The 13,307-nt window shown below is 44.2% G+C and overlaps 1 protein-coding gene across 2 annotated transcripts in view; it reads right to left on the bottom strand.

Annotated features, from left to right (window-relative positions):
- Positions 1-13,307, bottom strand: part of KMT2A (lysine methyltransferase 2A) — a 1,244,888-nt gene that overhangs the window by 1,004,417 nt on the left and 227,164 nt on the right. For both annotated transcript variants that reach the window (XM_069224744.1, XM_069224745.1), the window contains exon 6: positions 6,835-6,899. In XM_069224744.1, coding sequence (XP_069080845.1) covers positions 6,835-6,899 — 65 coding nt within the window. The remainder of the gene's footprint in view (positions 1-6,834; positions 6,900-13,307) is intronic.

The following is a 13,307-nucleotide window of genomic DNA, read 5'->3' as shown; positions in this document are numbered from 1 at the left end:
GATGTAAAAGCTAGACCAGTAGAATGTAGATGAAATAGATAATAGACAATGTCCTGAACACTGGGTTTTATTGTTGATTTGTTTAGAATGACAGTAGTGGACAAATCTTTTCCTCTATGCTGCATAACAAGCACGAGTAGCGGGTCTGCGTGCTTCTTCAAGAATCTCCACACAGGGTTGTGGTAGGTTCAAATAACCAAACTCTAGGACTTCAGAAGCCAGATCAAGGTTGAGGGATCTGGGGTCGGGATGTCTCTTTCCTCGATGGTTTCTGTTCGGCAGTACCTCGTGGGAAACTACGAAGAGTTCTAGGAGTGTGGTAACCCATGGCTGCCACAACCATGTGGGAGCCACTAGGATGAGATGTCTGCTGAAGTTCGCGAACCACAAACTGAAGCAGTGGGAGAGGCATAAAAGAGTAAGCAAATATCCCCGACCAACTCATCCGTACTGGGTTGCCCTTGGATTGTGGGATGTAGGAACCTGTAGGCCAAATTTTGGCATGTTACATTTTCTACTGAGGCAAGGAGGTCTATTGATGAGTGACCCTAACGCCAGAAGTACGAGGGGGGACTTGCGAGTGGAGTTCACACTCGTGAACTAGTTGTTGGCTCCTGCTGAGGAGATCTGCAAAGTTGTTGTCCGCTCCCGGAAGTTACTCTTAACACGTGGATGCTGTAACTGAGAGCCCTGTTACAGATGTTCTGGCCTAGATGAGACAGCTGAGGGGGGGATAGGATACCCCCTGCTTTTGTAGATAATACATGGCAGTCACGTCTGTTTTGGTCAGGACTACCTTGCCAGTAAGTGAGGAAGGAAGGCTTTGAGCACTAGATGAATAGCTAGCAACGGAAGCATGTTGAGTATGGCATGAAGTACTATGGCTATGCATGAAGCCATACAGAGGAGACGAATGACTGTCCTGTTACCTGCTGAGTCTGAAACTGTGGAATGAGCTCTTGGAAGGATTGAATCAGAGCAGCATTGGGGTAAAGCTATCCCCCAATATGAATCAAGGACGGCTCACAGGAAATGTTGTACTTGAAGTGGATGGAGGTGGGATTTGATTTCAGTGATGGTAAAGCCTAATCGATTAAGTAGATTAATGGCTCGAGTGTGTTGAAAGCACACTGTTGAAGAGTTGCACTTTTGATGAACCAATTGTCTAAATATGTAAAACTGTGTTTTGCCTGCGCAGGTGAGCTTCTACTACTGCAAGACACTTGGTGAAAACGGGTCATTGTGACCCCGAATTAGAGCACCTCAAACTGGAAATGTTTATTGTGAACCTAAAGGTATCGGCAATGCGCCCAGTGAATAGGAAAAAGAAAACAGGCAGCTATCAGATCGATTGCTATCTAAGTGGCCTTGTTGTAATAATGGAATGACACCTTGAAAAGTGAACGCGTGAATGTGTTCTGAGAGGATGCATCGGTTTAGAGGTCTGAGGTACAAGACTGACCTTAAGAAGAGCTTGAACTTCCTCCATGAGCAACTAATGATGGTCTGTTGAGAGTGTGTTTTTGGGGTGGAATGTGTGGAAGTGAGCTCCAAACAATAACCATGTTGGATAATATCTAACACCCACTGGTCACAGGTGATGTTCCACCATGCAGGAAAGAACCTTTGTAGTTGACACCGACTGGTGTTGTTTGATCGAGGGGAATGGTTGGTAAGTCAGGGTTTGGGGGAGGTAGCAGAGGGTGTGATGAAACCACCCGTGCCTTTAACTCTGTAATTTTTGCCCCTTTAGGAGCTCTTGTAGTATCCCCTGGGCGAGGTATTGTGTGGCTGGGGACATAGTAAGACTTGATGGACCTGCGGAGCTGGATTTTGGTGCTCCACGATCGGGGGAGCTTCAAAATGAGCTGCTCTGAGAAGGTGTCTGCAACGCGCCCAAAGCGTTGACAGACTTGCTTTTTTAAATATTTTCTGTACTAGTGTGTCTACTTGAGACCCAAAGAGGCGTTCACCATCAAAAGGCAGTGCAAAGATGTGTTGTTGTACCTCAGGTTTAAAGCCCGACATCCTAAGCCAGGCATGCTGTCTGAGGAAAACGCATGAATGCCTCTTGCTTCTGTTGGCTGCATCAACGGTGCAGCGAATGGAGGTGTTGGCAACTAGTTTACCCTCTGAGGTGATCTTGTAGGCCCTCTAATTAGGTTCCTCAGGGAGGAGTTGGAGGAACTCCGCCATCTCATCCCAATGAGCAGGTCATTACGGGAAAGAGGACCAAAGGAGTTGGCAATTCTCCATTGTTTGGTAGGCTGAGCATTCAACCCTTTTCCGCTCAGCATCTAGCTTTACTCTTGCCTGAGTTTTGCTTGCATGCCACAGATTACTTGTGGAGCCTCATTAGATTTCTGCAAGGTTGCTCTTTTCCTCGCTGTGGGGGCCACTAGACAGTCAGGAAGGAGTGGCTCTCTAATGTATATAGGGTCCATGGGGAAAGGTTTAAACTTCTTATCGAGCCTTTAAGTAATGACATGCTTCAACTGAATCTTTAAAATGCCAGGTGTGTGTGTCTAAGCATGGCTTTAAGCATTGCAGATATTGTGCTGAGTGCTGGTTAGAGAAGAGAGTCCCAAATAAAAAGTCAACTTCTAGTGGTTCTGTATATAGCTGAACCTTGTGATATGCAGCTGCCCTACCTATGATGTTGTGGTAGGAAGTGGTGTCGTGGTGGAGACTGCTTTGCCAGGTAAAGGTCAGGGTCTGTATCAGTAGGTGGGTTTATGTCATAAGCGACTCATGGGCCATCACGTGGTGGAATGGAGTATTGATGTACATCATCCCCATCCCTCCCCAAAAGAATGATTAGACTCCTCTGGGGAATATGATGCTTGGGCAGGTGGTAGTGGAGTAATGGTATGCACAGGACTAGTAGACTTGTCAGCCTTTTTCCTATGCTTTGGTGGTATGGATGTGTCCAAAGCCTCTTCAGAAGTAAGTTGTCTTTTTTTTCTGGATGTGCAGCAGTCTGTGGTGGTCTTGCAAGAATACGACCAGTGTCTAGGTGAATAACCAAGGGCCAGATGTATCAAAGGGTTTTACCCCCATTCTGTGTCTATGGGAAAATGTGTTCATACATATGGCCTCAAGTGTTTTTGGCATATTTCAATGTCCTCCTGCATCCGTCCAAACATAGGTTCCACATTTTCTGGTTCGACTGTGTGCTCTGCAAAGGAGTATGATTTTGGCTCCTCCAGAACCTTAGATTGAGACTTTCGATGCTGATCCTTTCAGCGCCGAGGGTTTCGATGCGGAGGGTCTTGGATCTGAATTTCAACACTAAGGTGAAGTGGTGTTTTGGCACCGAAACTTTTGAATCTGATGTTTGGCTCGATGTCATGGGAGTCGGTCCAAGGACAGGTATTGTTTCGGCGCTGAGCAGGACTGGGCGTTTTCGATATAGCTGCTCGGTGTCAACCATTGCTCAAGAGCAGTGGTGGCCCAAGAGAAGATTTTTTGCAAGTCCAGACCCTTTGGGATGACTTGTTGAGGTTGGGGCCGGAATTGAGGGGGAAATGTACTCATAAGTTGTCCCCGCGTGATGTCATGCATCTCGAGTTCCGAGCCTGAGATGCATTTGGCCGAAAAGAAGCCCTTGTTTGCTACTGACAACTGAGTGTAGGCCTGCTTTTGAGGGTCTTCGGGTTACAAGAGGTCTGGTGTATCCTTGGCACTGCAGTGAAATCTCGAGCCATCAAGCTAGCCAATCTCTCAGCATCTTCTTGGACCGAAAGGACTTGCAGGCTTCACAGGTGGCTTCCTGGTGGCCTGGAGAGAGGCACAAGTTACACACCTGAAGGAGATCGGTGCATGGATACTTGGAATGACATTGAGGGCAGAAGTGGAAAGGCGTATGTTCCATCACCAGTTGGACATGTGTACAGAACATGGAAGACTAAGATTACCCCAAATGCAAAAAAAACATCAGAGCCGCAGTATACTCAAACAGCTTCGACAAGGTCAATGTCAATGCATGAACAAGGGGAAGTGAGAAGACCCATGTTCAAAAACAATACTGACGGTAAAGTTTAGAAAAGAGACCGATGACTGTTTCAAATCGGAGCAGAGGAGCACACGTCTTAACCAGACGGCAGAAGAAAACGATCTAACAATTGACTCAATGACCATGCGCATTACCAGCAAGAGGAAAAGTCACTATACCTCATGACTCAAAATACTTTCTTTGAAGAAAAACAACATATACACTTCTGAGCCCAACACTAGATGGCAGGATTATGCTAAGCATGTGTATCTACAGCCACACATGCCTCAAACTTTATTTTCTTCTTCCCAGATCCATAGAATTAAAGGTCACAGCCCTAGTTCACATTTTCTAAATCTCCTTGTCACCTTTTACTCCAAACAAAGACAAGTCACTGAAATGAAGCAGAAACATTATGCTCAGAATGTGGCATGAAAGAAGCAAGCATCAGCCAAGATGAATGTCAGACAGAAACGCTGTGGAAGATATCAGAACTGCCTAGGTCAACCCTATCAAAGAGTCACCCTAATCAAGTTATCAGTAGGGATTACCCTTTCCTTAATGATTTGTTTTTGAATATCTGATGCTCTTCTATCTCATGAGAGTTCACAAACGGATTCATAAATTCAAGGGACAGATTTCAATGGATCAGGAGGGCAGAGAAGCAGATGTCAGACAGATATTTTTCAGAGGATCCTTTATGTGCTTTTTCTGCTGTGCATTACAGAGGTAGAACCTGCAGCAATGCATGTCTTCTTTGCTCCAGCTACCACCAGAGAATCAGCTAGCACTGTCTCTTAGGAACTTTGGAGTCAACCTAGAGACCTGAGTTTTTTTTTTTTTTTTTTTTTACCTCAAGCCTCTTTTTCATTGGAAGCACTGAGAAAGGATTATCAAGAATGTGCGTCACAGGTTCCAAAAGGCCAGTATCAAGATAATCAGTGGTTATACCTGAGATTTTATTTTAATACTTTACAAACTAACAGATGACCTCTGGTGCTACAGTTTGGATGATATTTTAGACTGTTAATGAATCCTGATAAGATCATTTCATGGAGACAACCAATGGAAATAACTTAGGGGAAGTAGGCCATAGCTCACATCAAACTGCAGAAGAATCCACCTCTGAATAAGGATTTTGAGGAATTTCGCCTCTATTTAATAAGACTGGCATATTTAGATGTCATGTGTCTTCTGCAATGGAATGCTGGCCTACTGTGGCTCCCCAGATCTCTTCCCAGAGCAGACTGAGAAGGGAAACATCTCTACCAGCATGTCCGTCATTCTCAGCAGCAACATTTTTCCGATGAGGTATAGCAGACCAATCAGCTGGCACCAAGTACTTACAAGGAGATTGAGCCCAATGTTGAGAGCTTAGATCAACAAGATAATTGACTATCACCCTCAGCTTATGGGACAGCAAGAGCTTCTAAGTGCATAAAGAGCAAAGATGGAGCTACTAATGTTGAAGTATTTTTCAACATCAGGGATGCGTTAACACCAACTTAAAATACTCTGAACCTCTCAATGTTCAGATGTGGGAATATCGTGATATCACAAGATATTCTGATGGGGCTCTCAACAGTGACTACCTCAACAACTACTGCGAGCGGGAGCCCTAGTGACTAAGATACTGTCTACTCACCTTTGAAAGTGGCTAACTGGTGTCATGTAAGGAAAACAGGTGGGAACTGAACACCTGCCCGCCAAGGCTGATGCGGAACTGACAGAGTACCTTCTGCCAATCTGTTCTTTTTCTTAGCCCTAAGGCAGATTCTTACCCTGTCCATCAACCTCCTGAACCACGTCTTGTAAATGTTAGCCTGCATTAGAGTAAGAGTCAGGAAGTTAGACCATGCAAACCTTTGTGGGCAATATTCCAAGATATTTTGCAGTCACAAGCTGGACATTTATCAAATGCAGATGGCATGATGATTTTAGACAGGAGGGATAGAATTGAAAAATGGTTAAGAAAAAAGCTTTTGTCTTCTAATAAAAGATTTCAAAGAACTAAATGCCCGGATTTCGAAATTTAAAAAACACAAAAAATTATGTTTACTGCAAAAAAAAAATATATATAATTATCTTGATACCATTGTTTTGTCTATGGTCTTACTCAGGGTGGAAAATGGACTGCATGATAGCCTGCTGGACATGACTGGAAAGTACAGCTTCCAGGATTCGTAAAAGGGCAGAGTCCGTTTAATTCACGATGTATAGTGTTTTATTTTGAGGGCATTTTTCCTGCTATGTCACTTGTTCACACTTTTCTCTCAGTAGTTTTTCTGCCAAATGTACAGTGCATGATAAATTGGTTAGATAAAAATAAAATGTTGCCTATTTGGACATATTTTCTGTTTGTTTAACCAAAAACATTTAAATGTTTTTGAAAAGTTACATTCCAGATCTTACACATCTGCACAGAGATTCTACCTTTCATAAATATAGGAGGGAATGGCGTGGTGAAGAACAACTGTTTCAGAGCAGCAAAGCTACTATGTTTTAACCCATATTTAAATGTAATAATAGGTTTTGATATTTTCCCTATCTGGTTTTTAAAGATCAAAATGTAAAGCAAACATCTCCTCTGCCTAGGCATGCCTGCGTTTCGTTTTTAATGCATTGCTTGCCATAGATTACAAGTTCATATTTCACTGATTTGTTTTATTTTTTTTTTAAAGTATATGGCGATTCTTAGTGTCAGGCCTTCTTTCTTCGCACAAGCCAGGATAAGCTACCCCTACACATTTCTGTCTCAGGAAATGTGAAACTGTGGGAAGGACACCTCAACATTCACACACCGTCAGTTTGCAGGCCCTTAGTCTCCCAGAATACCTTACCTTTGGCTTGTTTATGAAGAAATGCTTTGGATGGCATCCACTGCAGATTCTGACATTTTCTCATCCTGTAGAGTAAAGAGACACATTGAAAGAAACATAAAAATGAGCTGCCTTATACAAAATACACATAATATGTGTTTGAACTGAATCTGCGATGCCTGAAACAATGGTGAAACAAACTGACCGCTTTCAACATGTCCAAAAAATGCTTCTCAATAAGCAGATTTGTCAGCAGCAGACTCTAAGCTAATGATTCACAGCCCAGTTTCTGAGTAGGTATGGCCCCTTTGGAGGAGGCTGCTGTGCAGGTCTCCCACATCATTACCTATAGTAACCTTTATATACACCTACACATTTTGTACTAGTGACAGAGCATGGCTGGCTCAACAGTTCAGCAGTACAGCCATAATGTATAATCTGACAGAGCCAACAGCAACATGTTCAATGAGATCCACAAGCTGAAATGAAGTGTCCTGCACAGCAGAGAACGAAACCATTAACCCTCACATGGTTAAATGAACGTGCATCAAGATCGTTTTGAATACATTGGGTGTTAATTCCTCTGACCAACTTATCCCTGTGTATCAGTAAATAAGATTCTTGCATAACTAAGGCCTGCAACGCTGACTTACATGAAGAGGTGTCAGTAATAAAGACACCTTTAGTGCAAGGTATTTTAGCTCTACTTTATTATAATCTATTTTAGCATTGATTCAAAAGGCTCTTACAGGAGTAGTGTAATTACCAAGTTAGGGTTCTCCGTGCAAGTTGGAGCAGACTTTATTGGGTATATTCTTTCTGCTCCTAGGAGTCTTCTGGGAATGTTGGTTACTGGTGAAGCCAAAAGGTTCTTTCCTGAAGACCCTTCCTTGTATGCAAGTTTAGGTGATCGGTGTAGATTTCTTAAAGTAAGTGCTTTGAATAAAGTAAATGCATGAAATTAAACTGTTTACTTCCCAGTGGTAGTTTTTGCAGCTTGCTAGGTTCACATACTGTGCATTATTCTGTCTTCTATTGTTTGAGTCTGGAATACTCGTTAGTTTTTGTTTTTGGGAGGGGGGGGGGTGGTCTGTAGCCATTCTTTCCGTCTTCATTAGCTTCCTTCATGTTAGCAAGATACTGCAGTTTCTTTCCCTCTGTGCGGCACCTCATTTCCTGGGGAGGCGGAGGGAAGCATCAGAATCCAGAAAACTCTTCAAGCTGCAAAACTACTATAGGAAGCTGGATCTCTATGCAGTGTACCAATGTATGGGGTAAACTATGCAAAAAGTACAGATGGTCCTTATTGGCTGACAGGGGTTAAAGTATTAACCCTAAATGCTTTCTTTTTGATAGTGTGGGTGAGCAGTTTAGGCTTAAAAGAGGGTAGTGCTAAGCATTTGTTCAACACAGAGTTAATAAAGGAGAGACACTAAAGAAGAAAATCAAGACCAATTTTAGAAAAAAAATACACCAGTTTTTAGATTATGCTTCTACAACAAAAATCTTCAGAATAAGGTAAGTACTGTTCAGAAGGTTACTTTACAAAGTTAGGTAAGTAATACAAACACTTTTTCTGCAGTAATACTTTTCAATGAATAAACAACATGTACTACGTACAGGTATTTGCAGAGGTATCTTGGAGGTCCAGTTTAGGTTGTAGGGTGCTAGAGGGCCAAGGTCACAAGAAACAGCAGTAGTTTGGGTTTAACTGCCTTAGGGCGATCAGGTCCAGTGCCGGGTCGTGTGCCTTGAGCACTGCAGTTGGCACTAGGGGGGCTATCTAGAATCAGGCTGCAGAGCGGGACTTGGGGACAAGTCCAGGAGCTCGCAATGGGAGGCTTAGTTCTTGAGGGTCCTGGGAGCATGGTCTAGGTTTGTGGACCTGGGCCAGGGAGCTCGGGTGCAGAGGGTTTTGGTCAGCTGTTCCAGTGCTTCAAAGGCGTTCAGTGTTCTTGGTCAGACCTGCAGACTGGGAAGAAAAACAGAGTCTGGCAACTTTTGTGGGCAGCCTCATGGATTCCAGAGCTCCCGGGTGGAGGCCATCTTTTTGTGGCAGTGGTATCTGGCCCAGGCACAAACAAGCCTTGGTTGCAGCAAATGCTCCGGTTCCCCAAGTACTGGTGCTGTGAGGTTCCTGATGGGGGTAGCGTCTCAAGGTTTTATAGAAGCGTCAGGGCTGGTTTCCTAGTCACACAATCACCTCCTCATGATGAGTTACTCACTCTGTGGCCCCAATTGCCAGAAAAACATAAGACCAGAAAAGTGCGGTCAGTGCCTGCAGATGCAGGCAAGTGACTCCTCGACTTCAAGCGGGATGCTGGCTAGTTGGCAAAGTGCTGGCAGCCCTCAGAAGTTTTTGTAAGATGCACAGCCGCAGGACGAGTAGGGTTTTGGTGACTGATGGGACAGCAGCAGGTAGGCAGAGCTTGACACCGAAAGTCCAGGCTGGTCCCCAGTTCTCACGTTGGTCAGCTCTTATTTGTACTCCTTCAATAAGATAAATCTAAGTTCCTGGTGTTTGGGGGGGGGGGGGGGGGACCCTAAACACTGAATTTGGGAGTGCTAAGGGGAGTGAAGGGTAGTAGCCTATGGGCTACTTACCCCGGAGGTGACTACATCCGCTAGATGACCACTACCTTTGTGTAGTGGGCATAACCCTGTCCCAGAATTCATAATCCCACCATAAAAAAGATGGTGGAACTCTCCTTTTGTGGAGAACATCACGCAGCCCATCTTAGGGGTGTGACAAGCCTGAGTGGGCAACACGCCTATTGCATAGCTAATTTCCTTGCTGACCTAGTACCAGATGAGCTTTAGGGCAGGGGGTGGCATTCCCCAGGTCTGGGGAAGCCTGGGTCCACGTATCAACTGGCAGCAGAGGCTCTGAAGCCTCTAGCCCAGATATGCTGATTTACTAACCATCCTACTGGAGTAGGTGATAACACCTTCCTCCAGAGCATGCATTGTTTCTGGCTTCTGAGAGCACGGGGTCTCACCTTTAGGGGGTCAGAAACTTGCCTGTGGTGGAAGGCTGGTCGATACCAGTCAGCCAGCAGACGAGAGGACTAGTTGGTTTCAGGGGGAACCTCTAAAGTGCTCTCTTGGTGCATCTCACAATAAATTCAATAGTTGCATCAGTAGGGATTAATTAAGACCAGGTGTTTGATACCAAACACCATAGTTTCAGAGAAGCTATTATGTAGCTCTGTAACCTGTAATGACCAGTGCACAATACTTCCCTTAAAATGGCGTCCCTGGCAGATCATGACCGCCGAGACAGCCAGGCCTTATGACCGCAAGTGTGGGGTCTTATGACTGCCACACTCGTAATGAGGGCCTTTCTGTGTACCCCATATGCTCCTGAAATTTCTGGATGGTATTGGCTTTTATGAGCCAGTCGTCCAAGTATGGGAATATGTGAATGTGTTGCCTTCTGAGAAATGCACCTAGTACAGCAAAGCATTTGGTGAATACTCTGGGAGCGATTGTTAACCCTAAATGGTAGAACTGTGAATTGATAATGCATTCCCGCAATGACAAATCAGAGATATTAGCAATGTGAAAGATGTGTGGGAATGTGGAAATAAGCATCCTTGAGATCTAATGCTGTCATGTAATCTCCATGTGATATTAGGGGAATAACGTCTTGCAGAGTGACCTTATGAAAGTGCTTTGAGAGTATGTATAGGTTAAAAGGCCTGAGATCAAGAATTGGCCTTAAGGAACCGCCTTTGTTGGTTTTAAGGAAGAATAATGAATATACTCCTAACCCTTTTTGAGATAGGGGAACTGTTTCTATAGCCCCTTTAAGAAGAAGAGTCAGTACCTCTTCTTCTAAGAGAATGAGATGGTTGTTTGAGAGCTTGTGAAGGCAAGGAGGAATATTTGGTGGAGTGGAATTGAGTTCTAGCAAATAACCATGTTGGAAATGCATGTGCTGTAGGAATTTTAGGAAGTCACTGTTTTGCGTTTGAAGGAGTGTCTCTAGAGGGAGAGGCTTTACCTCTCCCTCTGTTATTTGAACCTCTAAGATCCTCTGAAGAAACCCCTGTTGTAAAAGTGTTTTCCTTGTTTATTCTGTGAGGTCGAAGGCTCTGTAGATGTTTTGAAACCACCCCTAAATTGTGGCCAACGAAAATTAATCCTAGTTGGCGTAATTAGTGAGGCCCCCACAGCTTTAACTGTTTCAGAGTCTTTCTCCTTATCAAAAGGCATGTTGAGAAGTGTCTGTTGTGTTTCTGGCTTGAAGCCTGAGCACCTCATCCAAGCATATCTTCATATAAGAACACTATTGTTCATGCCACATACTGCTGTATCGTCTGCATCAGTGGCACATCTGATTGAGGTATTTGAGATAGCCTGCCCTTCTGCGACTATCTTCTGCCCCCATTTTTAGTAGTTCTTGTGGAAGATACTAGGGTAGTTCTTCCATCTCGTCCCAGTGGGCTCTGTCATACCTCACCAGGAGTGTGTGAGTTTGCAATTCTCCAGTGATATGCAGCTTGAGCAGCTACCCTTTTGCCTGCTGCCACTAGCTTTTTTACTCTCCTTATCCGGAGAAGGAGCATCCCCTGTACACTGGCTATTAGCAAACTTTTGTGCCGCACTTACCACTATAGAATCTGGTCGTAGTTGTGTTCTTATTAACGTTGGATCTGAGGATGCAGGTTTATATCTTTTTTTATCTACCGTTGGTGTAATGACCCTTGCCCTAACATGATCTTTGAATATGTCTGTGGCATATCTGAGCATACCTGGTAGCATGGGTAGAAACTGACTCTCCTTATGAGTGTTCGTTAAAGTATTGAAGAGGAAATATTCTTCGACTGGGTCAGTATGCATCTGCACATTGTAATATGCTGCTGCCCTTGCAATAACTTGATTATATGCGGTTGTATCCTCAGGGGTTGAAGGCCTTGCCGGATAAATATCAGGATCAATCGGGAGGATGGTATCTGGATTGTATAGATCCCATGGATCTACATCTTGTGGAACATCAGCTAAGTCATCCCTATGAGGCGATGATGACCCTTGTGGAGAGAACTGTGGTTGTATAAAAGATGTAGGAGATTGTGGTGGTGGTTGAGTAGGAGGAAGTAAAGAAGCATGAGGTGGAGAAGGTGGAGGTTGGTACGGAGGTTTGTCTTTCCTTGGAGACTTTCCTTGGGGCAGGAGCAGTGTTGAATGATTCTAGGAAAGTACATCTCATTTTGACTGGAACAGGAGGAAAAGCAATTATTTTCCCTGTTCCCTTCTGTACATGAATTTTGCGCTGGAAAGCCTCCATGACTTTCAAAATATGCTCCACTGAAGCAGTGTCTTCAGTTGGTACTGTAGAGTCTTTGCCAAGCATAGTTTTCAGTACTGAAGTCCGTTTCCGAGCTGAAAGTGTTGGCTCCGAAGTCGATGGTTGCTTTTTCGAAGCCGAGGTGGTCAAATCCAAAGATCGACTCGATCCTGATTAAGATTGGGAGGGCATTGAGTCTTTGGTCGGTGCGAACGGCATCTTGGTCTTCATGAACTTCTGTGCCAAACCGGAGGGTGGGGCATTCAAATGTATTTTTTGGATCCTACCATGGCCCGAAGGCAGTGGTGGACCGATGACCAACTTGGAAGTCATTTTAAAAATGTTTGGTTGCTGAGATGGGGCTAGTGTACGTGCGTACTGCGCTGCTGGAATCGACTGGCTCTCAAAGTCAGAATCTTGGTCCCACTCGGAGTCTCAGATTGAAAAGGCTGCCTGGTGTCCAACTTCTTCCTTTACGAAGATGTCGGGAGGAGATGTTGGGAGTGTCGTCTGTTGTCGGAGATGCATTCTTCGGTCCTGGAGGGTCTTTTTGGATCAAAAAGACCTACAGGCGTCGCAGGTCTCTTCCTTATGTTCCGGGGACAAGCACAAGTTATACACCAACTGTTGATTTGTGTATGGAAACTTGGAGTAGCATCGAGGACAGAACGTAAACTGAGTTTGTTATATTAGCCCAGCATTGTTTGACAGCAGTATGCCCGAAAAGTGTGTGGACGCCCTTAAGTGTGGTGAACCGACCCAGACAATGAAAATCAGATTGAACGATTCAAGTGTGGAAACACGCAATAGAAAACTTTACCGACGTCATAATAAAGATGGAAAGTAAAGTCTGAACCGAGATCTACCGGAGCGAGAGGGCACACGTCCAAACCCAATGGTGGAGAGAAAACAAACAAAGGACTCAATACCCATGCACACTATCACCGAAAGGAGGAGTCACTCGATCTCATGACTTAAAAAAAATAAAATCTTCAAAGAAAAACAACTTGTAACACTCAGAGTCCAAAACTAAATGGCGGACTTATGCAGAGCCTGTGTATCTATAGCCACATATGCCATCAAACATAAATATTCTTAACTAATGAATGAACAGGACACTTCCCCAGGGTAGGTGTTGTGATAAAGCTGAATAAAGTCTAGGCATGTGCCTGCATGATGTGCTAATACATGCATCTGAGGTTTT

This window comes from Pleurodeles waltl, chromosome 3_1 (genome assembly GCF_031143425.1).
Source record: "Pleurodeles waltl isolate 20211129_DDA chromosome 3_1, aPleWal1.hap1.20221129, whole genome shotgun sequence".
Lineage (NCBI taxonomy): Eukaryota > Metazoa > Chordata > Amphibia > Caudata > Salamandridae > Pleurodeles > Pleurodeles waltl.
Note: the sequence above shows the minus strand (reverse complement) of the source record. Positions and strands in the feature narration are given on the sequence as shown.